The following is a 24,217-nucleotide window of genomic DNA, read 5'->3' as shown; positions in this document are numbered from 1 at the left end:
TTCTTTTCTGATTTTATAATTTCAGTATTTCCTAAGTCTACATTCTGTAAAAGCACTAAGCTGTACTGGCTGCTACCTAATTAGATCAACTTGTATTTGTGAAAGTGCGTGGTAAGATTTATAGGAGCATTGACAGGAGACAATTAAAAAACCAAAACCCTAGAATTCTTTATGAATATTTCAGGATATTAAGCAGTGTCTTTTCAGATGATGTCATGTAAGTGATTTATATGCAAAATTGTGAACATCTAACTTATTATTTCAGGATTGTCTTCTGATGGTACAGAAGGTGGAATTTTGAGAGAAACAACAAGCCGTCCTTTGAGCTCCTCGCTGTCTTTTACCTTGCAACAGAGGCAAGAGAATTTGGCTGGAGTATCTGAAACTCTGCTGTCTGAAGAAGACATGCACCTTTATAAAGAACGTCAGACACAGCAGGTCCTGGGGAAACATACTGGGAACTTGAACTCAGAGGACAATACATGTTTCCAAGGTATTTGCTATTTTATAGCATTTATGTGCTGTGTTCTCATCGTACAGAATGAGGAGTTAACTCGATGTTACATGTTGGTCTCTGTTATTTATGTCCGGCTTACATTTTAAAGTTAATAAGGATTCTGTGTGCAAGAATTTAATACTGTGATGTTCTTCATCCTTTGTTAGATATATGTTAATGAAGCATCATCTGGTGCAGGAAAGCAAGATAGTCTGATCAGGTCTCTCTCAGTTCTGTGCAGCCCCCTGCTACCATGGCTTGGCTTTTTGCTACCTGTGCCATTTTTATTACTTGTTTATGCACAACTTTTACTTCAGGAAGATAGAAAAATAATATATAATACTTCATTATTCACATGGGGTCACACAGTTGATGAAACGCTCACTGATTAACAGATTGGTGGGGGTTCTGTGCTCTCTAGAAAAATGTAACAAAATTAAGAACATCATTGTTAGCTATCATGACGATAATGTTAGTGTTTTAATTCAAATTGCTTCCTCCTGGAATGTTTGAAAACCTGGAATCATAGAATTATAGATTAATGTAGACCAGAAGGACTTATGTTTATGTGGCCCAACTTCTCCTTCCTGCTCATAGCAGAGCCAGCTTAGGTTGCTTAAGGCCTTGTCCAAGCAAGTTCTGAATATTGCCAAGGACAGAGATTCTACACCCCCCTGGGCAACATTTTAATAACTGTTCTTTTCCTCTTTTTTTTAAATTTTTTTGTTGTATCCAACCAAAATTTCCTGTGTCTGTCTCTTTTTCTTTCATTGAACATGTTCAAACACACTGACTGCATTTTCCTTAAACTCAAGGAGATTAAGTTTAGTTAGATATTAGGACAAAATTCATCACTCTGAGGGTGATGAGGCACTGGAGCTGGTTGCCCAGAGAAGTTGTGGATGCCCCATCCCTGGAAGTGTTCAGGGCCAGGTTGGATGGGACCCTGAGCAACCTGTGTAGTGGAAGGTGTCCTTGCCCATGGCAGGGGAACTGGAACTAGGTGATACAGCCCAAACGATTCTAGGATTCTCTGTACTGTCTCTTAGGAGGTAGTAGGCAGCAAATATTTTTGTACCATTTCCCCCAATTCTTCTCTTTAGATTGAATAAACTCAGTTATTCAGCTTTTCTTTGAACATCATGTGGTACATCCACCCTTTGATCATCCTTGTGGCTCTTCATTGGTCTTGCTCTGCTGTGTCACTGATTTTTGTACTGAAAAGCCCACACTACTTCTGATGCAGTCTCACAAGTGCTGAACAGAGAACTTAAGGACCTAATCTTTTCATTAAAAAAAAATAAATTAATCAGTGTATCACTTTCTTACTGCTTTTTATACTTGCATTGTGTCAGAGTGGAAGAATTGAATGCTGTAAAGGTTTTGGTTTTACAAGCTACTATTTGTATACCTGCAGAATATGCTTTATTTACTGCATAAAGATACAACTGTTGTTTGGGGGTTTTTTCTTTTTTTTGAGGGGGGTTGTTTTGGGGGTGTGGGTGATGTGTATTTGTTTTTAAAATAACCTTTTTTCTTACAGCTCTAGCAGCTGAGCTTTGTTTTCCAGAAAGAGAGAAACCTTTTCCAAACTTCCATCACCATCTCTTTCAGCCTCTGGAACCAACTGTTGACTTTGATACATCATCATCGTGTTCTCAATATGGAATTTCACAAGACAGCAGAGAATTTAGCGAGGTACTACACAAAAACTGGTGGAGGAAATACTTTAGCATAAGGTTTTTGTAAGATTTAAATGTATAATCCCCACGCTGTGTTTTATCTAGAAGAAACACAGGAGTATTTTTTGATATACATAGAGCTTGGAAGTGGTTTTGCTGGTTGTAGCAGAAATGTGATCCAAAAATCAAATACTACCTTCAGCTTTTTATTCTTCACATTTCTGAGAAAATTTTTTTTTTTTTTTAATGCCACTAGACTTCAAAATTTTCAACAGAAAGTCCAGACATGCTTACATTTCTAGAAGTGGGAAACGCTGGTCTGAATGTGCAAAGAAGCAGTCTGCCTTCTTATCTTGAAACAAACAGGCAAAACAACATTTCATCAGAAGAGTCCATTACAGAAAATCTTACTCCAGGTATGTACAGTGTAGTCAGATCAGTGCTTTCAGATTCAGCCTGTTGGTAATGTGTAAATACCAACCCTTAGGATGGGTTTGCCATGTTGAAACGGGGACAGATCTCTTTGCTGCTCTCAGTCCTGCTTTGAAATGTCTTAACTCTGCTGCTGCTCTCTCACACAGTCTCTTCCACTACCTTTAATGGGTAGAACTCCTAAATTCTGTGAAGTTTATTTCCTCAGCAGTTACGACTTTGGTACAAAAGCAGACCTGCTTATTCAAGTCCCTGTAATGGATATTATGTTACTTATTCCTTCTGCAGTAATTATGTTAGTGAAGAAATATCAACTCTGGCTGAAACTGTCAGTTTAAGTCCTTTTCCAGTTATTTGTTCATGCATATCCATTACTTTTTAAGTTTGAGGAAGTTAAGGAAGTTCCAAAAATTGATAAAAATTTTATGAGGTGCATGTGCTAGAGTCTCTGAACTTAATCATTTGTCTTTTATATACATTACGTTCTTCAAGGAACAATTTAATTTTCTTTTCCCACTGTTAAGTCACAGCAGTGTTCTGTACACTGATACTTGCTCTGATTATAGAATTGCTTTATCTCTCTACAAAGTAAGGGGGAGGGACAAGAAAAGAAGAAAGGAACTTTTAAGTGATAATATTGTAATTAACTTAGTAGATTAAAAGTTTATGATTGCGGAGCGGCATTACATTAACTGTAGCTCATAGCAGGAAAAATATTTTTTAATGTTTTGCAGTTGAATTTAACTTGGTATTTCATGTATTCTAAAGAAAAGGACCAATCTGAAATTCCAAAGGCAACTAGTAGCAAACTAAATATTTCGTAAAACATTATTTGCCAAGAATCAGGTATTTTCAGTGTTTTTCAGCTTTCTGTTGGAGCACCTTAAAGTAACAGGAAATGCAGCACAATATCTTAAGTAATAAATAGATGTATTTACAATGTAAACATTCCTGCTCAATTATGTTTGTGATTTGCATATATATATACACTTAAAATTTTTGGACACACATATTTAAAGCTGCAAGCAAGTACTCAGTTGCTATTATGCTTTTCTTTCTCTCTAGCTGGCAGTTGCTGGTACAAGAAAAAAGGAAAGTAATAAAAGATGCTAAAAGAGGTTTACACTTAAAGACTTTGTGACTGTGGTCACAGCAACTAGGATTTAGGAAGCTCCCTTCTAACTTCAAAACACTCTATTTCTAAATTGCTTATAGAAAGAATCTTTGTGCTTTGAGTCTTAACTGCAATATCTCCCCATCTCTTATGTGTTTTTATAATAACAAACTAATTACTGTTGTGCTTTAGAAGTATGGAAAAAAATAACATAAGCAACAGGCTAAGCAAGTAAAAAGCATTTTGGGTTGTCAGTTCAAGGAAGGTAATTCAGGGTGCACTGCTGTATCTTGTAGGAACAGCAGTCCTTATTCCTCTTGTCTTCTACTTTGAAAGTTTCTGTAATGGTGTTTTGGATTGTTTTCTTTGTGGTTTAGAGACTTTGTTGGAAGTGCAAAAGGGACTCGGAGGACTTCCACTTACAGAGTATAAGTTGTAAAATGTATGGATGTCATTATGTCACCACCATCACAAAGTCCATCCCTAAACATATTCTAAGAAGCAACAAAAATATTGTTTCTCAAAATTTTGTGTATAGTGATGGAATCATTTTCTCTAATGTTAATGGTACTATGTTTGAGGAAACTTAAGCAGACTTTTTTAAAAAAAATATTTCTTCCTATTTACTAGAATTTTTGTTATACATTACTGAAAAGTCTTATTATGGGGAGACTTTTAAAGTGAAAATTCTGTTTTGTTAGCAAGCAGTTTGACTTCTGACAATTTTTGAAACAGGATCTGAAGAATCTTTTCACCCTCTTCAATTAGAATCTGCGCTGAGTGATATCTCTCAGAATGCTGATCAGCCAGTGGATTGTAGGGCTGCATTACAGAGATCTTTTGAGCAAGCCCCTGGAACTGAAGATGGGGGCCATGAGAACTGTGTTTTACCTGCAAGAGAATATGAAGAACTGTCAAGAAGTATGGAAGGTATTAGCCTCCAGTGTTCAGTGGAAGGTCTGCGAAATGAAAGTCTGATTCCACTGGAAGATCAAAAATCACTTTATCAAGTAGATACCACGCCAGTTACAATGGATGAAACTTGTTCTCCACACTTATTAAAAGAGACTGTGTCTTCAGAAAAATTACCTTTGGAGGAATTTGATAAGAAGCATGTGAAGCTTCCTGAAAAATCAGTTCCTGTACATGAAGTAAATAATGCTGTGGAGCTGAATTCTCAGTGCAATATGAATATAAAGGAGCCAGAGCAAAGCTTTCCAGAAGGACAGGAATGTTTGAGGGTTCTCAGAGAAACCAGCTTGGAAGACTCAGACATCCATTTGCATGCTGTTGTACAACAAAACAGTTTTTTCCTGGAAAGACATGAGAAACATTCTCGTTCTGTGCCCAGAAGCTCATGTATTCCAGTCTGGGTGAGTAAAACAGATTTCCAAAAGTAGGGGTTTTTGTTGTTGCACCGAGTTATTTTAGACCTTTAATATCTGAAAGCTTGGCAAATGTTGATTTTACAGTTCTGGTTCCTGTTTTCTGGACTTCTGCCCTACTACTTTCAGATCATAGCACTGAAATAATTAGCAGTAGCTAAAATGAGCTGAGTTCCCACAATGGTTTGAGGAACTGTTTCGTCTCCCTCTCTTACTATCGGTTGGTAGAGCACATGCAGCTGGGTTTCATGTCACTGTTACCTCACTGTCCCCATTTAGAAGCCTGAAGGAGGTAAATAAATTAACCAAAGCATAAGCAAACTTCAGGAAATAGCTTTGATGTAGCATTAAAAGAAATTTGCCCTAGAACTAAGTAACTTAAACTTGAGGAGAGTGAAGGAGAGGTGGAGGTTTTTTTGTTTGCCTGCTTTGCATTATTTGTTTCAGTTTTTTGAACTCTGATATACATGTTCTCTTTCTGTATTTCATGTATTGCTTGGGGTGGGTTTTCTTCTTCCTCTTGAATGAGCCTCTTCTTTCTAACAACAGCTGTTGCTATTGCTGGAAATATTTATTATTATTTTTTTTTTTAGTTTTTCTGTTTTTACATTGGTGACTTGTATATTTTCTTTTCTAGGAGACTGAGTCAGGGCGTGGTATTATGGAAGAACCAGAACTCACTCTGATAAGCTCAAATGACATCAGTACTGCAGAATCGGACATTGAACATATTAACCAACAGAAAATTGAGGATAAAATCAATAACCCAACCTGTGTGGGTCAGTCTGAATGTAATGTTTTTCCTGAGGTGAGCATTATCTAATGTAATACTAACTTAGTATTAATCATAATAAAGAGAGGCCCCACTGTAGCAGTTAATCCACTGTTGCAAAACAAGAGAATGTTGGGTTATCCAAGCTTAGTAATTGCTTGGATCATCCTAGTTTGACATTAGGTTTTCTGGAGAGATCTAATAGATCTTAAATTTGGGCTATTCTTTAAAATTACTACCTTGTCATATTGGTGTAGACAGAGTTTGGAAGACTTGCTGCAAGAAACAAACCGTCTTGCTGGTGTTTGCAAGATTAAATTGTATCCCACTAGTTGAAAACTTGAACGAAATGAGAATGTAGGACAAAAGAAAAAGGAAAAATCCCCTACCTAGCAGATGGAACCATAGCAGGCTCACACAGCAGTTTGAGGTTTATGGGGAAAAAATAACCAGCTTGTCATTCTGCCACGCTTAGTTAGCCCATGGTGTGCTTTTTGCTGTTTGCTTATATAAAGCAAAGGCTATAAATTGCAGAGGGGCTGGGTTTTAACGAGACAATAATTTGGGTGCTGAAGCAATAATGTAGAACCAAGTAATCTGTGTCAGTTAGATGAAATCATGCTTTAATTGCAGGAGGCATCTACAGAAGATCCTAAAAGTGGCCAAGGATGGGTCTTTATAAAGTAATTGATACGAGGGAGAAGTGAAGGTTGACAGCTGGAGGCTGTACTGCTGCAGTGGGTGTCACCCGCCACTGACAAAGAGAGAAAGAGTCAAGTGGGATGAGAGTAATGGGGGAGAACTAGAGAGAACAGTAGGAAATGAAAGCAGATGGAATTATGCTGCCCTGTATTAAGAACAACCAATTGAATCTGGTGGGCAAAAAAGTCTTCAATGGATTTTTTTTTTAAATTTTAAAATGTTTTTAGAAAGTAGATTTTTCATAATTATTACAAAGATCCATTTCTGATTTTTCTTTGCATCTGCTATAAGGGCAAAAGAATGTATTTTATTTGCATTGGGTCTAAGCTAGTGGTACAGTAGTACCGCTCCACTCAAATTGGCGGTGTATTTTAAGCATTTCCAGCCACTGATTCCTTTTGAAACAGGAGAGAGAACTTTTACCACTAGCTCCAGATGCAGATTATTCAGCATTCACAAGGCCTGACAGCTCTCCCAAAGCCCAGAGTCCCAACAACAGTCACTGTCCGTCACATCGGACTGCAGGTAATTATGTGTAACTTAAATATACTGAAGCTGAGATAGAGATAGTAAATTTTTTTATTATTAAAATAATCAGTAAAATACACCTCTCATCTGGAAAATTTTTTAGAGCTGCTTTTACTTAGGCGAATGCATCTTGCTGTTCATGCTTGGTTTGTTGTACGTTTGACCCAGGTTTAGTGTGTGTCATATTGCTTGTCTCGTCCACTCCCAAGTTATGAAAGTTCTACACTACACTTGTTTTTGTATTGTGACAGCTTAACTTTGAAAAATTCTGTGTTGTTTTGTGATTTGTTTTCACAGTTGCACATTCACTTATTTCTCATTTCCTGTTAGTCTCCCAAGCCCTGTAGCCAAAGAAGGTTTTTTTGTTTTTTTTTCTCTATTCTGATAACAGTGTGGAACCAGCAGTAAAATACTGAAATATTTTTTGTCTAAAATGAACCACAGTAACATGAAAGACAGGAGTTGACAGAACTTAACTGTGTTAGGGACTTATTAGGTCTTTGATATGTTTTGAGGCATCAAGATGCTTTTGATGCAGTATTTGTCTCAGCAGACCTGCTGACCACGACTAGATTTCATAGGTCTGAATTGCTGCCTGTTTTGCAAGATGCCTCATCACTCACAATGCCATTCTCCTCGTGCCATTTACAAAAGTGGTCAACTTCAGTATATTAGGAGAAGTACATTGAAATGCATGACTTACTGCTCGTTGTTAACAGTGAGAACTTTGCTTCACAGTGATGCTGCTGGAGTTTGCAGCTACATCTGGAAGTTTGCAAAAATCCTTTTTAAAAAGAAAGCAGAACTTCATCCAGGAATCTCTGAAAAGAGTAGAAGAAATAAAAAAGAGAGAGAGAGAAAATGAAAAGCCGGAAGCCAGAAAGCTTCGAGGAGGAAAGTCTAAGGAGTTAAGAAGCAGACAAAAGGAGTTTTGTCTTCTCTCTGGTAGGTTTGTCTGGGGACAAGACACACCATTAGGTACCCTTATAATTGCTGTTGTATATCAAAGAACAGAGTTTATATTTGTTATGTGTTTGCTATTGCAAACTGGGATATTCTTTGTTTTCTTGGGAATGCAGGGAGCTTCCCCCCCTCCACTGCCCTGCTACCTCTTCAGTTCAGTGTTGTAAAGAGTTTTATGGGTGCTCTTTCACAATCAGCCCACATTTGTTGTTATAGGTATCTTTGCAAGCAATGGCTGTTTATCAAAGAACAACCACATTACTCGAACTGGTGCATCTCTAGTGCCTGTTACTGGAGACTTGGAGGTCGGCTGTTGAGAGCCATGGCTGGCTTAAAGCACAGGCAGTAGCCTAACGAGTGAGACTGTGAGGATTTATTTTAACACAAGACATCATCTCCATTGTGTCCATTCTGCTAGCTTGTTTCTTTTTTTGTCATGTCATTTAAAAATCTTTGAAAACCTGTCATGCTTTTGAGTTAGCTAAACTAGAGAGTTAAATTTAAGATATGTTTGGCTTTTTATTTTTTTTCTCCCTAGGAAAAAATGGTGCAGTTGCCAGTCAGTTGAAAAAAGTAGGAGAAGTGAGAGTATCTTCTCCAGAGGACAGGAAGGCCGGAGAAATTGAAATGCACCAGCGTACATCCAGGTAATGCATGAACAAAAGTGGGAGAAGTTTGAATTAAAACCAACAGAAGTAGTTAATCTGTGTCTTATGAAAGCTCTTGGTCAGACAAAACAGTTTGTGATCTTCCGGCTGAACCCAGTGCTGCTTAACACAACAGTTGGGAGAGAGGAGCCAAGAGTGTTTGATCCAGGTACCTGCTGGGAAAAGGCCCTTGCATGGGTGGCAGTGAGGAACACAAGGTCAGCCTGCTGGTTTCACCAGGCTGAGGCTGCTGTGCCACTTAATGCCTGACACTAGATAAAATTTGAAGCAAAGTTCACAGTTGCACTTGGGCACTTATGAGCAGTAACATGAACCAAGGGCAGCTCCTGAACGTGGAGGGGGTTTGTTTGATACAGCTGAAGAATTTGAAGTGATTCTAGATTACTGGAGAGATGTGTCAAATTTTCCTAATTGCTAGCAAGTGAGCCAGTATAAACCCTTAAGCTTGTTAACTTACTCCAGCTTTGCCACTTCCTTTCTGCCAGGACTCAATTTTCTTCCTACTGTTCCCACAGACTTTATAATCAACTCGAAGAAGTAAAAATCAGACAGGAAGAAAAAACAAGGCAAGAAACTTATGCTAAAAACAGAGAAAAAGCTAAAGAGTTTCAAAAGGTAATAGTTTGTTACACTGTCCTCCTGGCTGTTGAGTCTTATGACTTCACTGAGCTTCTAATTAGTCACTGAAGCATAGTTTGAGTGCAGTTGAAATGGAGACCACCCAACCAGTCTGGATTTTAAGTGATGGCATTGGTACATCCCACATAAGAATTTCCTTGTCAACACTATGACTGAGCTGAAAATTCATCTAAAATGCATGGCTGCCTCAGGCTGAATTTTTCTGGTGATTTGAGCTTGAGCAAAAAGGCTCCAGCTGTTAGAAAATCTATATGGCAAAAGAATGGCAGGGTTTTCAGTAGTTCAAACTAGACTGAATTTCCATTATAAGGCAACTTCTAGGTTTGGTGGGTTTTGGGCTGCTTTGGCTGCTTGAGGTTAGGGTAACATTCTGAGCATGCCTGAACTTCAGGTCGCAAGAATCTTGTCTGGGTTTTCCTCTAGTTGCTGTAGAAGAGGGCTTGAACTAGAGGACTGGAGTCATTAATTCCCTGTTCTCTTGCTGGGCCTTGGACAACTGGAAGGAAGGAAATGCTTGATGATCTTGAGAGGCTGTGACTACTCCAGGGGGCTCCAGGCCAAAATCCTGCCTTTAGCATCGACCACCCCAACTTCTTTTTGGTGGAATAAATTTTGGTGCTCTCATTGCATTGCTTTACAGATTCCATAATTAACATAAAATAAATAAGCACACCTTCTCTCCCACCCTGCAATCTGTGGCCTTTTTGAAGCCCGGACAGTCACTGAACTCATCACTGTCTATTACTGATGTTCAGGTCAAACAGATGGGGCAGTACCTCAGTTGTGCCCCTCTAGCTATGCTGGTTTTTAGTGTAGTCGCTTAAGCTGCACTAGTCTCATGGTTTGTTTTATTTGCAGAAAATGCTGGAAAAACTACGAGCCAAGAAGTCTTGGAAAGCACTGTGACAGGCAGCAGACTTTGAGCAAAAGCCTCGCTATGGTATTGGTACAACCCAGACAATGTTTAATTGCAAAGCCATTAGGAATCCTCAGCTTTAAGCTGTAGGAAAACAGTGATTAACCCAAACCCCCTGTACTACCCTCCTGTTTAGGGAAATCACTACAGAAGCAGATGGCCTGCTGCTTTCAACATGGTTTGTCTCAGAGTAGACGGGAATGAAAGGCCTTTCTAGATATGCATTTATGTTTTAAAGGGAGATACTAACTTTTGTAATATACATGTATAAAACATTTTCAAATAAAGTTGCGTTTTAAAGATGACTTGAATCATTTTGAGGCAAGACATTTCTGTAACGCTGGAGTTTTTATCAGTTCTTTGCACTATGATTTAAGAAGTGTGGGTTCCTGTACACATGCAGTACGTCTTTCAAGCACTTGAAGAGAATAAAAATCTTACTGTTGCTACTTCCACATTTTTCTGTCCATGTTTGATGAACTCCAATTCATAGCTAAGTAGTTAAAGCACCAGGGCAAATTATAGCAAAAATTGTGCTTTAAAATTTGAACTTGGTTATCAGCAGGTGCAATAGCAGAGATGTTTCATTCAATCTGATCAGGGTTAAAACATGCCAGTAAATCACAGAATAGGTGGGGTTGGGACCTTTAAAGGTCATCTTGTCCAAGCCCCTGGCAATGATGGTGCTATAAAGGTCTCCCTGGAGACTTCTGTTCTCCAGGCTGAACCCCAATTCTCTCAGCCTGTTTTAACAGGAGAGATGCTCCCATCCAGTTACCCTCATGGACTCCTCTGGACATGTTCCACCAGAAAGCTTAGCTTAGTTTAGATGTACAATTAATTACACTGTACAGGTCCTTTCACTGATTTCTTTGAGTCTGGTGCAGTTGCATGTACTGGAGTAGCAAAACAACTTACCTCCTGCATAAGTAAAAAGCCTAAACCAGAATCAGTTTGTTATGCCACAGAGGTCAGTGGAGGCTGTTTGCAGTGCAAATAATGAGCAGTACAGCAGGTATATGGTCTCAGCTTCACCTGGGCAGTTCTGCAGTATTCTAGCTCCTTTCTGAGAATATGATCAGAAGGGAAGAGACCAAGGCTCAGGAGATCAGCTGTGAGGATTTTCTCACCCTTCTTTGAAAGCCACAGTGTAGCAACAGGAAATAATCTCAGGCTGCAGCTCAGATACAGTTTTATTTAAATGCTATGACATTCTGTACAGAATAAATACCTATCCAGGGCTTCAGTACAGTGAGAATTCAGTGACAGGGAAGTGAGGGAAAACACCTGATCAAGTTATTTTCAGTCAAATTACAACACAATATACTCAGCTGGGTCTTTTCTAACACACAGGCACCTTTATATCTCACAAGAGGGCAAGAGGCAAGTCACAATATGCACTACTTTTAATGCCAAATAACTGCAATAAACACTTTAGGTAAGATCTTTCTCCATTTGGAACAGCTGTGTAGCTCACTGCAGCAGACTTTCAGCAATATCACCAGAGCCTGAGGGAGAAAAAAAAAATCTATTAGCACTTTTACTCCAAAAAAAGCCATTTTCCTACTATCCAATCTAAATGTCCCCAGCACAACTTGAGGTCATTTCTTCTCATCCCACGGTTTCTTAATTGGCAGACTGACCCCCTGACTGATCCCTCAGCTGCTCCAAAATGAACTTGTGCTCTAGACCCTTCACCAGCTCAGTTGCCCTCCTCTTGACACACAAGCAGCAACTGGGCTACAAGACTGCTCATACCACAACCCTTTTGTTCTCCAGCTTTAACTTTCCATGCTACAAATGTCAGCTGGTTTCAGAATGAAACTGAGCAGCCTTTCCTCTACATCAGCATCACAAAACCCCAAGGGCAGAAGATTAGCATCCTTTTTCCCCTCAAAAGGCTTAAGGACATAAGGTGTATCTCCTCATAAATAGACCATAGCACACACTACGTGTCCACGGCATCCTGCAGAGGATTTCAATTTGCGGTCACCGCGTTAAGAGCTGCTGGTTTTTCAGCCATGCAAACCCTCTTTGAAGTGACCTTGAATCTCTTTATAGTACCAACCATTTTGGTTAAGTGCTCTTACCTTCACACTCACTTTGGTAGCACTCAGGTGGAGTTTCTCATCCCTCTGACATGCAGCAACTTGGTAGCAGACACTGGAAGTTAAAGAGTCAGGTTTGGTTAGTGTAAGGGAAGAGTTAACAACACACAAGTTGGATATAAATTGCATGGAGCAGCCTTAGTCTCCCTTTTTTGCTTCTGTTCAAAAGCACTACCTTCTCAAGAGCAGCTGTGGAGTCCAATCTACAAAGGTTCCAGCTAGAACTTTGGAGGCACCCAAGGATACCAACCACATACCTACACCTCAGCAGCAACTTCCTCCTAACAGCAAAGGGAACATTGTGTCTGTGACCTACATTGAAGCTTTATTCCCAGCAGCCTTGGTGCCACATCGTATGGCAATACAAGAGTCTGATGGACTTGCTTTACGGTCATGTCCACAGCTCACCAGAAACAGTAACATCCCAGCAGCCTTGGTAATGACCAGACACTCCTCTCACCACCCGTACCAGGACTTCACTCTGCCCATCCTTTCCAGTGATGGACCAATTAATCCTGCCAACATTAAAGCCAATTTGTGTACCAACAAGACTAAAATCTTTTAAAATCTTAAAGTACAGAGGAGATGTACTTGATTCCTCACAACCAACAGCAGTCTAAGACACTAGTACTACAAACCACTGCACAACTGTGACAGCCATTATATACACACACAAGAATGACTCACAGATGAGTGACCTGCTCAGATACTGCCAAAATCTGGAGTGATCACCATCCAGTATTCTCTGGTACTAGACAACCATTTTTATACTTCTTTCTAAAACAGTTTACTTAAGTTTAAATGTCCTAGAATCATACTAATTTAGCACACAAACTGTGTAGTGTGAGAGTAGTAACTCACTGCTTACCTATAAAACAGGCTGCTTTTACCTTCCACAGCTCATCTTTTTAATACAGGGAGGTTCACTTTGTTCAGTATCCTAAAGCACCTGTTAGAAAGAAGAAACTGAACGCACTTGCTGAGTTCCAGAGGCTAATACTCAGCTCTCACACTGGAACATGAAAATAGAAAGCAAGTACACTTAAATCACTGAAGAGGTCAAAGACTGTTTCAGAAAAAATACCAGGTTTAACAGACACAGCTGAACAAAAACCAGTGATGCCAAACACTGCACTGCTGTAGCACAGCTTTTTGCACACCTCATCAGGAGAATGCAGCTGGGTGGAAGTGCCATACAGAGAAACAGCTGCAGTTCTCCATCCATGAACAGCTCATTTTAACATTCAGCCTTCTTCCATGCACCAGTTAGTGTCTGGGAATAAGAGGTACTTGTCATTTCACAAAAGCTGCCATGCAACTGGAGAGGGAAAACAGACTCCATGAATTTCACCTAATGCTCCTTTCACCTGAACAGCAGCTGCTCAGTGTGAAACTGTGGAGCATCTCTTGACACAAAACAAACGCAGTAAGTTACTTCAAGACAGACACCACAGTGCTGTCTCTTCTTGCCTACAGCCACCACAAGAATAATTACTCCATGATGAAGGGGGAATTGACTGTTTCAAGCCATCCAGAACACTCAAGCAGCAAAAAATAGTGTTAAAAGTCAGGTATCTACACTAAAACCTGGGTGAAGAATAAATTCAGCCTGTGTAATTTAGTACGTTAGTTGCACCTGATGTCCCAAAACACTCTGTATTTTGACTCTTACCAAGCTTTTCCACTTGAATAATTTTTTTCATTTCTATCAAAGCATGTCACAGTACACCTAAAGGAGAACACGGTGCATTATTACAGTTCCTAGGATGCTACATGAAGATGTCTTGCAGTTTTATCCCACAGAGCTAACAGGTAGTTCAATGGGTAAAGCGAAACCACAAGTTTATTCTGTGAGGCGTTTCCAACGACACGAACCTACAGAGAAGATCCTATCGGGATAGACCTCAGCATTCCTTGTACTATATATTAACATGACAGATAAAAATCAAGCAGATCGGAAATGTATCTGCTATATATCCCGCTGAGTGTCTTTTTTAAGTCGTTTCAAGATATTTTGGGGAAGAAGGAGAGTAAATGATTTCAACAGCTGGCACCTGGAGAAGATGAAGTAACTCCTTCATATTAGCAACAGTTTTAACAGTAATAGTTACCTGAAAAGCAAACATCAAAGGCAGTTAACTACAAATATGTACAGAATCCTCCCTATAAATTTACTGTAAAGTGCAACTCACTTGTCCAAGCAAAACTGTCAGTTTATGCAGTTAACCTGATCACCTCCTTTCTGAATGAGAAATTTGTATGAATGCTTTTTAGGCAAATCAAAGTTACAATAAATTGTTCCCCTAAGAGAGTGAATGCTACAGTAATGCAGTGTTGAAACCAGTTCATGAAACCCTCACAAAACAGTAAACTAGATTTGATAGGACTTCCAGCCACCAGAGTCCTTCAGTCATTAAGGTATATGCAAAACTTCAAATGTCATACTAACCCTAGAGAGAGCTTCGGATTGCTGTGAAATGGCATCCTGCATTTCTTCTGTTATTTTCTCTAAATACATGCCTCCTGAAAAAGCAAAGTAATGTTATAAACCAGCATGATGTTCCTACAAATCAGCAGAACCTACAACAGCACTTAGTACTTAAGTGGTTCTAACTACCACAAGCATTACTGAGAGTCTCTATTTGGAATCACATTTCAAGCAACTATAGTGTCTGAATATTATGCTATTTGACAGCTCCTTTTAATTTCCTCTTTATTTTTAAAACAAAGTCACAGTCATGATCTTTCCTCACTAAGACAAGACATTTTCATGTAAAAATAAAGTGACTTGAAGAGTACATTTATGTAGTAATTTGTTCAGAAAGGCCATTCTCACTCACTCTCTTCAGAGCAGTTGAACATTTTGCCAATCATCACAACAATTTTCTCACAGCATTCTCAAGTTTGGGGTTAGATAAACTCATATTTTCTAAACCACTGCATTTTCTCAGTAAGAAAAGAACAGCACTACAACCAGCTTACCAAGTGAAAGACAGGCAGCTGACCTGCAACAGGAAGTGTTAAAAACCAGTCACACACACTTACCAAGACGGTAGTTCAGACTGGACTATCACATGGACTTCCTAAAACAAAGTAAATTGTTGCATCTGATCAATATGGTCAAGATTCTTCAGTATTTCAGTAATTTATTAGGACTTGAGTACTCTTATACTCAATATGAAGCAGGTAGACTGTGGTCCTGTTACACTGCCTGAATGCTAATGACATAACAAAGCACTTCAGTTGACATCAAAGCCATGGTCCAGTATACCACACAACTACCAACAAGGTCTATCTGCAATTTAAGAAACTGGAGCACTGTGGCACAGAAGGTACAACTAAGGGAGTTACCTCACAAAGAAAACACATACACCATTTTAAGACATCTTAAAAATATGTTCTAACAAACCACGTACAAGAACTCTTCACTGCAAGTATTTTTCCTCTACCTGCTAATTCTACTTCCTTTAGTAGGTAGGATGCAGAATTCAAGCACATCGGAACAAGTGAATTGTTAGATTTTACAGTAGCTGCATTAAGTATGTTTGCAGAACTGTCCCACAAAGTAAACTGTTACAGGTCTCATTGTCACCACTGCAATTAACTTTACAGTGAGGAAAGCATAACCTGTCACTCTTCTAGCCACGTTTTTCAATTCAGACACACAGCAGGTTGTGCCTATTTGCTGAAGAACGAGGCATAGCAACTCCACAATGGCTGTGGAATAGACTGTTTCTTAAGCCTAGCCAGTTAACTTCGAAAGAAACCTGTTTAGTGGTCACCTGCTACTTGGATTTATGTCTCAAAATAAAATGCCTCTTTTTTTTCTTCAGAAAAAGGCAGCCAAAAACCTAAGACCTGAGCTTTTATGATCCTCGTCCAACTACCTCCACCAAGGAAAAAGCCAACTATTTCCTTAATACTTACAACTTAAGTAGAGGCCTTCTACTGCATTCCAGACACCACAAGAATGCCCCTTAAAGAAGAAATAGTTTGGAAAAAGGTCACTTATTTAACTACATGTTAATCCCGTAACAGTTTAACAGTTTTTTAATGTATTTGACAAGCCTCCCAGTTTGGAAACACTAAACCTACTTGTTTCAACAGAAATACCAAGTTTAACAAGCACATCTGCATGAAAACCAACGATGCCAGCTGTTGAAATACTGTAGCACTGCTTTTTGAACACTCCATCAGGAAGACACTGCTGGGTGCAGATACCATACAGTGCACAAATTAGTGGGATTAACTTGCTGTGGAAACAGTATGTCTGAAGAAGTCCAATACTCATACTCTGAAGCTCAAATGAAATTCAAAGCTTACCTCCTTCACTCCCATGTTGAACAGAAATTCACTGAACTGTCAGATTTGTGAATCAGTGGGCCAGCAAACAGCCATAATAAATCAAATGCTCCCCAAAAAATTAAATCTGCCCACTGCTGCAGCATTGGTGTTCTCATCTGCAAAGAAAGAGATACAACTGAGCTACCTACACTTCTACAAATCTGGTACATTAAACTCATGCCTGAGATTGATCAGTGGAGTTCATGCAAATATTGTCCCTTCATATAAGTAACACAACTAATATGTTCATCAGCTGTGGGTTGCAAAAGAAGGGTTTTTTCTAAGCACTAGGTTCCAGGTTTTTGTCTACAGAAACAGACAAAACCTGATCAAGTGCTAGAACAGACTGAATGCATTCATCTTTTACTATCTTTGAAACAGCATTTGAAGCTATTTCCCAATTCACTGTAGTTACTGTTAAAAACTGTCACCTTCCACTACTATTGTGTTTTCTCATTCTATAGACAGGTAGGTTAAACCAAAAAGTAACTGTGGCAAGGAGTTCAGCATCAGACATGCCATCCTAAGAACAATCTATGCTGTGTTGAACAGCGCAGTACTCCTAACTACATCACTGGCCAAGTAAGACGCCCTGTTCCTATCCTCTTTATCCTCTTACTAAAGAATGTTCTTGTAAGGTTTCATTACTTGATCACCTTTAGCTCAGCGCTTCCCATGTTACAGGTGTTTTCCTATGCAGTAACCTTACACGGTGCTTTCTTCCATGCTATTTCCTACACTGTCCTGAAGCCACACAAACTTGATAACATCCTACAGTAAGAAGCTTTCACAGCTATGTACATGCAAGACTACCAGCTCCTCTCTGCTGTCCCTACTGTTCTTGCATGGGACATGATTTAAGATGGAATTTTACCACAGGGAAGCCATCAGAAGCTGCAACTGTATGATACGCCCTGGTACAGAAAGTGTGTGTGAGGCACCACGATGAGACTAAGTGTACAGTAGTTCCTCAACATCTTCAGCAGAGAAAATCCCAGGTAGTATTGTCCAAACCAGACAAAGTTGCCCTGCAGCACGCAACATCAGGTAAAAACAAAGTATTTCAATACAAAACTTCTAACAAAAACTGCACTTAACAGATATTCAAGAACTCAAGTTTTTGTTTTCATTCAAAGAGGCTATAGGCTAATTATGGTCAGACTGGTGAAAGAGATGTGGGACTGAACTCTAGACCTTGGAACCTTCACACACAAAAGCTGCGCAGCTGTGAAGCACTGTAATACATCCACTTCAAGTATAGAGCACTGTTTTTTCAAAACCTCTTGTGAAGTACAGTAAAAAAAGCTACCTGAAGGAAACAAAACTGAAACCAACAGCTTACCTCTTGCAGCAAGAAAAATGAGTGGTATTTCATCCTCCAAAAGCAATATAAACTAGAAGAAAAAGCAAAGTAATAAGAACTGTCATATACGGTCAAGTCAAGTTCAAAGCTAGGTTTCAGCAATCAGTGTAACAGTTGTAATAAGTTGATTTGCACGTGTACTTATCCAGTTCTAATCAGAATTAAAATTTAGTTCATTTCTGAGTCACTCAGCAGTTGAACAACAAAATTCATCACATGAACTGCAGAATGAGCAAGACTCCACATACCCCCTTCACTATGCCTTACCAAGCAAGAACCCCACTCCTAGATCCAGGATTGAGTCTTTCAAGCCATTGAGTATTTCTCAGGTAGACGCCTAAAGGAGTTACACCTGGCCATTAATTATGGACTATTATTAAATGTGATCTTCAAATACTGAAGAGTAATTTTTCAGTCCTAGAACCACCAAGTTGTAATTGGGAAACTTCCTTCACAAAGGTCTGGTACCTTAGTTCAAGCATGTAAATAATGCAGCTTGACTTGCTCTCAATACTGAGCACCTACTGCCAATCACCTCAGACTGCCATTAAACCAGTAGATAAAACCTTTCCTGGACAACATCCTTGTTCAGCACAGACTACTTCTACCTCCTGAACAGCTGCTAGTTGCTGACAGCAATTTGGTTAAGAGCATCTGAGGCAGGCAGATGACTGTTTGGTCTCTAAATCTTGTTTATTGACAAGGAAACTTTTTAAACTTTTTTTTTATATTTTCAGCTACCATGACACACAGAAGGACTTGGCTGTATTCAGACCATTTCTAAACACTTACTGGTCAGGTTTCCTACTGACTAAAACACCTTAGAGAAAGTTATTTTCTGCTGGGGCAATGCCTGTTAAGAACTGTCATTATGAAGAGCTTTTATCTTCTGCTAAGTTATGTTCACATCAGAACCCATTCTGGATAGCAGAGGGCAAGAGGGGAAAAAGAATTTTTAACCCAAGATTCACTATACTGGTACAGTTATTTTTAAGATAACTTACAAAGTCAGATTATTGTATTAGATTCAGGAGCAGAGAATTAGTTTTCTGAAAAGTTATTCCACATGGAATTGACAACCTCAATCATACAAAATCAATTTTATGATTATTTGAATGCATTAACCATGTTTTGCAATAGACTTCTGTTGAAGTTGACCAACCACTTCTGCATTTTTGTTGTTGGTACTTATTTGCATTAAGCTTCAATTCTGTCTTCAGCCTCTCAACTCTAAGTATTTTAAATCTGCACCTCTAAGCCACAGGCCATTCACAAAGAAGTCAGCTATGAAAACTGAAGAAAGGCATTTAAACTGCCCTTTTAACTTGAGCATACAGGTGTATGCATGCAACTGCATACTATTCTATACTGTGCTGCTGCTATGTTACGGTATTTGGACCTTGTTTGCCTGTTTAATTACATAAATTCTATGATCCACTGGTTAACAGAGGTCAAGTTGCAGAAGCCAGAACTTCAGCAAGATTATCAGCCATTGAACCAAGGATATTATATTCCTGATAGAGAATAGCACAGAACACACTTAAAAGCTTAACAAAACAACAGATTATACTTGCTTTGTAACTGCATCAGACACAAGCCCAATATACTCACATTACACCAGATGTGACTGGGTAGCTTGGTAGGTAGCTCAACACTGACTTCAGACCAATGCTTTAAACGAAGCAGGTCATGAAAAACGACCGCTGACACCTCATTTGTCCCATCTGCTGTTCACAGAGGTGAACCTTGCACAGGCAAGGAGTTCTCCTCAGCACTGTCTTCGTCATCCTCTATTTCAATCACTGCAGTTGATTTTGCACGTTTTGTTTCTGGCTTTGATTTTTTCTTACTGGGAATTGTGCTGCTTATAATGAAAGAGCTGTTCTCCTAAGAAAACGGAAGACAAGTTGGGTTTTGAGATTCTTAAAATACAAGTAAATAATAAATTTGCAAACTTCAGTAACTCTTGAGAGAACTGCAGAATTCCTACACATTTCAGCATGTTATTTAAGAGAGTGTGGACTCTCAAAATAACCTCCTTCTCCATTACAGATCGAGATTCACGGGTATCACACTTAACTCTGGATCTAAGCTCAAGAATTAAGTACTGAAAACATTATTATCTACTAATTCCTTACATTTAGCAGAAAAAGGTTAGAGAGTTTCTGAAGTAAAGTATTACTTACCACTACTCTGGCATCATATTGCTCCTTATTGTCAGAATTCAAGCTGTCCTCATCATCACTGAAATATAAAAAATTCAAATCAAACTCCGTACTTTTACAGTAGCTCAAAATGTATAAACTATTTTCCTACTACAAGCCCTGTTTTCTCTTAGTGTCTTCTAAAGTGCTACAGCTTGTAGGTTAAAGATACTTCTACATAAGGTCATTCTCAAATGATAGTTTTTGACATCCTAACTAGTAACACCAGCAGGACAGAAGGAGTGCTTAGGGGCAGAACAAAGATTTAGTAGCAGATAACAGCAGCATTAAGATAATTTGGATTACACTGCCAAACAAGCTAGAAAGCCAGCAAGTTGGAAAGGAAGTAGAATATAATCACAAGCAAGAACATAAGAGGATAAGCCTCAGCTAATAAGGGTACACAGCTTTCTTCCCAATATTTTAACTGAAGTTTCTCCATAGTGCCATGAAACACCAGTTATGAACTTAATTCCACTCTCAGCCACAGATTTTCTCTGAAGATAGAAAGGACTACCTAAAATCACACAAAAATCACATGCTACTACAAGCAACTGTACTACCTCCTGAATTCCCGAACTGTGAAGAGTGGCAGACTACTGGTCTGGAGTCAGTCAGCTCTCTTCACAGCACCCTGTGCCATGCGTTCTTTGGATTTGTGACTAAGTGCTGAAACCCCACCCATACCAGCAAACTGGCTGAGGGCAGTGTGGGATGTCATGCACCTACCTGTACACACACATTTACATTTTAGTTAAAAATAAGTCTTATAACATCTAAAAATAATAAGATCAACTTACTTTGTCTCCTGAATAGGAGAAATGGGGCCTTCATCATCTAGGTATTTGTGTTTCCTTAACACCACACATTCTTTTTCTAAGTCTTCACCAGCCTGAAGGGCTTTTAAAGCTTTTTTAAGATGTTCTTCATATTTAAGCACTTCAATGTACTTGAAATATCCCTTTGCAGCTGCTTGCTGAAAACAAAAATTTATCAGGTAAGATCTTATAAACACCACTAAAAGCATTTATATTATGAACTGAATTTGTAATATTACATTGACACTGATATATGTTCTTTCTGTTTGCCTTAAAGGGTATTAGACAACATCAGATGTCCTGTTTAATTGAAATAAAATCTGTTTTTTTAATTGTTCTATTCAAGCACATCAGGTAGAAGCACAGCGCAGCCAACTTACTAAAACAGTAATACTTATCTCACAAATCAGAAGACTTACCTCATAGCCAAGAACCATCTTTAAGGGAATATGTTTCTCCCCATAATGCTTTTCGACAAAAGGGAACTGAAAACCTCTGTCCAGCAGCCTCCTCTTTTGCTCCTGAGGTGAGGCTGTCAGTGGTGGCCTCCCTGTGGGCATCCTTGTGCCCTCACATTTTTTCTTTTTCTTCCTTTTCTTCCCTGAGCCAGCTTTGTATTTTCGGTGTGCGGCGGCTTTAAACTTCTTTCCCCTGAAGTGATAGGCAAAAATGGCTTTCAAATTGAGTTTTGACTTCTGCTGCTTGGAAACTTCCGATGATTTCACTGGACTTTGGGGAGACAGAGAAGAATCTGACGAGCTTTCATTGTCAGGCATTTCTGCAACAGATTCAGCTTCTTGCCTTGAAGATTGACACCTCCTTTTTTGCTTTGACGGTGCAATGGAGCACCCAGGACGGCACTCACTGCCAGGAGCAACAGAGACATCACTGAAGAAGAAAAGAGTATTTACTTTCAAAAGAATGATTACTTCTATGATATCTGACACAGGTTCTTCACAGTAAAAAATTCTAAACTAGAGGTAAAAACTCACATTTCTGAATCGCTGCTGATAAGTAAAACCTCAGCTGAAGCAGTTGATGATTCACATATACTGTTAAGATGATTCGAAGACTCCCCAGGAGCAGCATTCTTCTGCCTTGACTGTGAACACTTCTTTCTTGTATTTGTCTGCCATGCATACTCCTTGGATGGCTCCTGATGACCATGTATCTGATCTTGGGCACCATGGTAATCAGAGCCAGAAGCCTGAGGCTCATCTCGATCAGTCATGTTTCAATTTGCCCTAAAAATCAATGAGAGTTAAAGAAAATAAAGAAAATCATATGTTAATGAGGTAACAAGCTTTCCACTACTCCAGTCTCACAGGATAAACTTAAAAGACCAATGCTGAGCAAACTTCAACATAGATTTTCCTATGAACCAGAAGCAAGTAGATTAAACTTAAAGAGCAACAGTTAAGTCACAGCCACTTATTTCAGGATATTCATAGCATTTAGGTCAGAAAGAATTTTTACAGCTCTTTTGGTCACCAGTGGAGTTTCCCAAGGCTCAAGACTGGGGATCAAGTGCACCCTCAGTTTGCAGATGACACCAAGTTGGGCAAGAAGGATTTCCAAAGGATCTAGACAGGTTGCCATTTATGGGCTGAGGCCAACTGTATGAGGTTTAACAACGCTAAGTGCTGGGTCCTTATTTTGGGTCACAACCACCCCAGGAAGTGCTGGAAAACTGCCCCACAGAAAAGGACCTGGGGGTGCTGGTCAACAGCAGCTGAACATGAGCCAGCAGTGAGTCCAGGTGGCCAATGGCATCCTGGCCTGTATCAGCAACAGCGCAGCCAGCAGGACCAGGGCAGTGATTGTCTCACAGTATTTGGCACTGGTGAAGCTGCACCTTGAATCCTGTGTCCAGTTCTGTGCCCCTCACTGCAAGACAGACACTGAGATGCTGTGTGTGTCCAGAGAAGGGCAACAGAGCTGAAGGATCTGAAGCACAAGTCTTATGAGGAGCAGTTGAAGGAGTTGGGGATGTTAGCCTGGAGAAAAGGAGGCTGGGGGGACTTCTCACTCTCTACAACTGCCTGAAAGGAGGCTGCAGCCAGGTGGGGGTTGATCTTTTAAGTAGTTACAAATGACAGGACAAGAGAAAATGGCATCAGGTTGCACTGGGGAGGTTTATATCATTGGAACAGGCTACCCAGGGAAGTGGCTGAGTCACCATCCCCGAAGTGGAATGGTGTAAATGTACATGTGTAAAGCCAGTGCTTTGAAACTATGGTTTTGTGCTGGACTCGTCAATACTAGGTTAATGCCTAGACGATTTTAAACACCTTTTCAAACCTAAACGACTCTTTAATGCTATGAAAGGTAATTTTGGACAGCAACCTGCACCTGTGCCCCAGCCACACTATGCCTTACGAGGGCACACTGCTAACAGGGGTTAAACCAAGGCCTGACAAACACAATAAGGAGACAGATCAGCCCAACACCAGAGCCAGGACACAGGCAGCAATGTCACCCTGACTACACAGGCTGTGGCTGGTACTCACAGATCGCAGCTCAGCATCCTTTGCGGCCTCTCCTGCAGCTCCGTCCTGGACAGCTGGTAGAGCACGCAGAGCCCCTAGGGAGAAAAACAACCAACATCTAGACTTACTGACTGTTTCACAGAGTCACAGTATCTCCTCCCAAAAGAACCTCAGGCTGAAAGGTGCCAGGCACACCGCTCGGCCTCTCGCCAGGCTCGGCCGCCGGCATCGCGCCAGGGCCGGGGCTGCGGGAAGGCATTTTGAATGCGGGCCCCCACCAGGTCGCCACGGCCGAGGACACCCCGCGGCCCCTCGCACACTGCCGCCACACACCCCAGTTCTAGGGGGACGGCTCAACACCGCCGGGACCGTGACCCCGCCTCCGGTTCCCTCGGTGCCCGGGTCCCCGCACCGCGGATGGCGGCGGATGCGCCGCACCCCAACCCACCTCCAGCTCCACCGCTGCCCCACCGCAAAGGGCGCAAAATGGCCGCCCCGCGGCTTAAATAGCGCCGGGAGCTCGCGAGAGGCGCGCGGGCCGACGGGAGGGAGGAGGGGCGGGAAGGAAAGCGAAGGAGGGGCGAAGGGAGGGAT

The 24,217-nt window shown here is 40.2% G+C and overlaps 2 protein-coding genes and 8 non-coding genes across 20 annotated transcripts in view; 1 reads left to right on the top strand and 9 right to left on the bottom strand.

Annotated features, from left to right (window-relative positions):
* CEP295 (centrosomal protein 295) overlaps window positions 1-10,752 on the top strand; it is a 43,232-nt gene extending 32,480 nt beyond the window's left edge. For 4 of the 6 annotated variants that reach the window (XM_027735597.2, XM_027735593.2, XM_027735594.2 and 1 more), the window contains 10 exons: window positions 266-493; window positions 2,040-2,194; window positions 2,435-2,594; window positions 4,460-5,097; window positions 5,747-5,917; window positions 6,991-7,108; window positions 7,850-8,056; window positions 8,613-8,721; window positions 9,258-9,357; window positions 10,240-10,752. In XM_027735597.2, coding sequence (XP_027591398.2) covers window positions 266-493; window positions 2,040-2,194; window positions 2,435-2,594; window positions 4,460-5,097; window positions 5,747-5,917; window positions 6,991-7,108; window positions 7,850-8,056; window positions 8,613-8,721; window positions 9,258-9,357; window positions 10,240-10,287 — 1,934 coding nt within the window. In that variant the 3' untranslated portion in view covers window positions 10,288-10,752. Of the gene's footprint in view, window positions 1-265; window positions 494-2,039; window positions 2,195-2,434; window positions 2,595-4,459; window positions 5,098-5,746; window positions 5,918-6,990; window positions 7,109-7,849; window positions 8,057-8,290; window positions 8,585-8,612; window positions 8,722-9,257; window positions 9,358-10,239 lie in introns of those variants that run through there. The other 2 variants (XM_039380042.1, XM_039380041.1) reach the window with 2 other exon arrangements.
* A 720-nt stretch (window positions 10,753-11,472) lies between these two features.
* TAF1D (TATA-box binding protein associated factor, RNA polymerase I subunit D) lies at window positions 11,473-24,094 on the bottom strand. 6 transcript variants are annotated; one of them, XM_039380048.1, is made up of 15 exons: window positions 24,072-24,094; window positions 23,645-23,718; window positions 22,127-22,378; window positions 21,554-22,044; window positions 21,117-21,292; window positions 20,299-20,356; window positions 19,724-19,999; window positions 16,729-18,143; window positions 16,333-16,381; window positions 15,451-15,488; window positions 14,855-14,928; window positions 14,078-14,134; window positions 13,274-13,354; window positions 12,388-12,460; window positions 11,473-11,805 (listed from the first exon to the last, which is right to left on the bottom strand). In XM_039380048.1, exons 3-7 carry the CDS (start codon window positions 22,350-22,352, stop codon window positions 19,844-19,846), a joined length of 1,107 nt encoding a protein of 368 aa, XP_039235982.1. In that variant the 5' UTR covers window positions 22,353-22,378; window positions 23,645-23,718; window positions 24,072-24,094; the 3' UTR covers window positions 11,473-11,805; window positions 12,388-12,460; window positions 13,274-13,354; window positions 14,078-14,134; window positions 14,855-14,928; window positions 15,451-15,488; window positions 16,333-16,381; window positions 16,729-18,143; window positions 19,724-19,843. The 6 variants fall into 6 exon arrangements, with proteins under 6 accessions (XP_039235982.1, XP_039235980.1, XP_039235981.1 ...); XM_039380046.1 differs by having other exon boundaries at window positions 14,078-14,928; XM_039380047.1 differs by having other exon boundaries at window positions 13,274-14,134.
* LOC113995496 lies at window positions 12,214-12,343 on the bottom strand. Its single transcript, XR_003543416.1, has one exon. It is a non-coding gene; the product is annotated as a small nucleolar RNA SNORA25 (small nucleolar RNA).
* LOC113995495 lies at window positions 13,470-13,608 on the bottom strand. Its single transcript, XR_003543415.1, has one exon. It is a non-coding gene; the product is annotated as a small nucleolar RNA SNORA8 (small nucleolar RNA).
* On the bottom strand, window positions 14,183-14,314 carry LOC113995489. The gene has a single exon (XR_003543410.1). It is a non-coding gene; the product is annotated as a small nucleolar RNA SNORA18 (small nucleolar RNA).
* Window positions 15,217-15,289, bottom strand: LOC113995488. The gene has a single exon (XR_003543409.1). It is a non-coding gene; the product is annotated as a small nucleolar RNA Z40 (small nucleolar RNA).
* Window positions 15,974-16,105, bottom strand: LOC113995497. Its single transcript, XR_003543417.1, has one exon. It is a non-coding gene; the product is annotated as a small nucleolar RNA SNORA1 (small nucleolar RNA).
* LOC113995494 lies at window positions 16,499-16,637 on the bottom strand. The gene has a single exon (XR_003543414.1). It is a non-coding gene; the product is annotated as a small nucleolar RNA SNORA8 (small nucleolar RNA).
* Window positions 16,961-17,087, bottom strand: LOC113995491. Its single transcript, XR_003543412.1, has one exon. It is a non-coding gene; the product is annotated as a small nucleolar RNA SNORA40 (small nucleolar RNA).
* Window positions 18,263-18,334, bottom strand: LOC113995493. Its single transcript, XR_003543413.1, has one exon. It is a non-coding gene; the product is annotated as a small nucleolar RNA SNORD5 (small nucleolar RNA).
* Window positions 24,095-24,217: the final 123 nt, after the last annotated feature.

This window comes from Pipra filicauda, unplaced genomic scaffold (assembly GCF_003945595.2).
Source record: "Pipra filicauda isolate LSUMZ 115617 unplaced genomic scaffold, ASM394559v2 scaffold184_size3518187_pilon, whole genome shotgun sequence".
In the NCBI taxonomy this organism is placed as follows: domain Eukaryota; kingdom Metazoa; phylum Chordata; class Aves; order Passeriformes; family Pipridae; genus Pipra; species Pipra filicauda.
Note: the sequence above shows the minus strand (reverse complement) of the source record. Positions and strands in the feature narration are given on the sequence as shown.

What these genes read in the sequence shown, in the direction of transcription:
- TAF1D (XM_039380044.1), bottom strand. Translation starts at nt 22,352, where the DNA reads ATGAGCCTCAGGCTTCTGGCTCTGATTACCATGGTGCCCAAGATCAGA. An exon ending in ATCAGCAGCGATTCAGAAAT is followed by an intron (nt 22,045 to 22,126) that starts GTGAGTTTTTAC and finishes TTCTTTTGAAAG; the next exon opens with TAAATACTCTTTTCTTCTTC. An exon ending in AATATGATGCCAGAGTAGTG is followed by an intron (nt 20,000 to 20,298) that starts GTAAGTAATACT and finishes CCGTTTTCTTAG; the next exon opens with GAGAACAGCTCTTTCATTAT.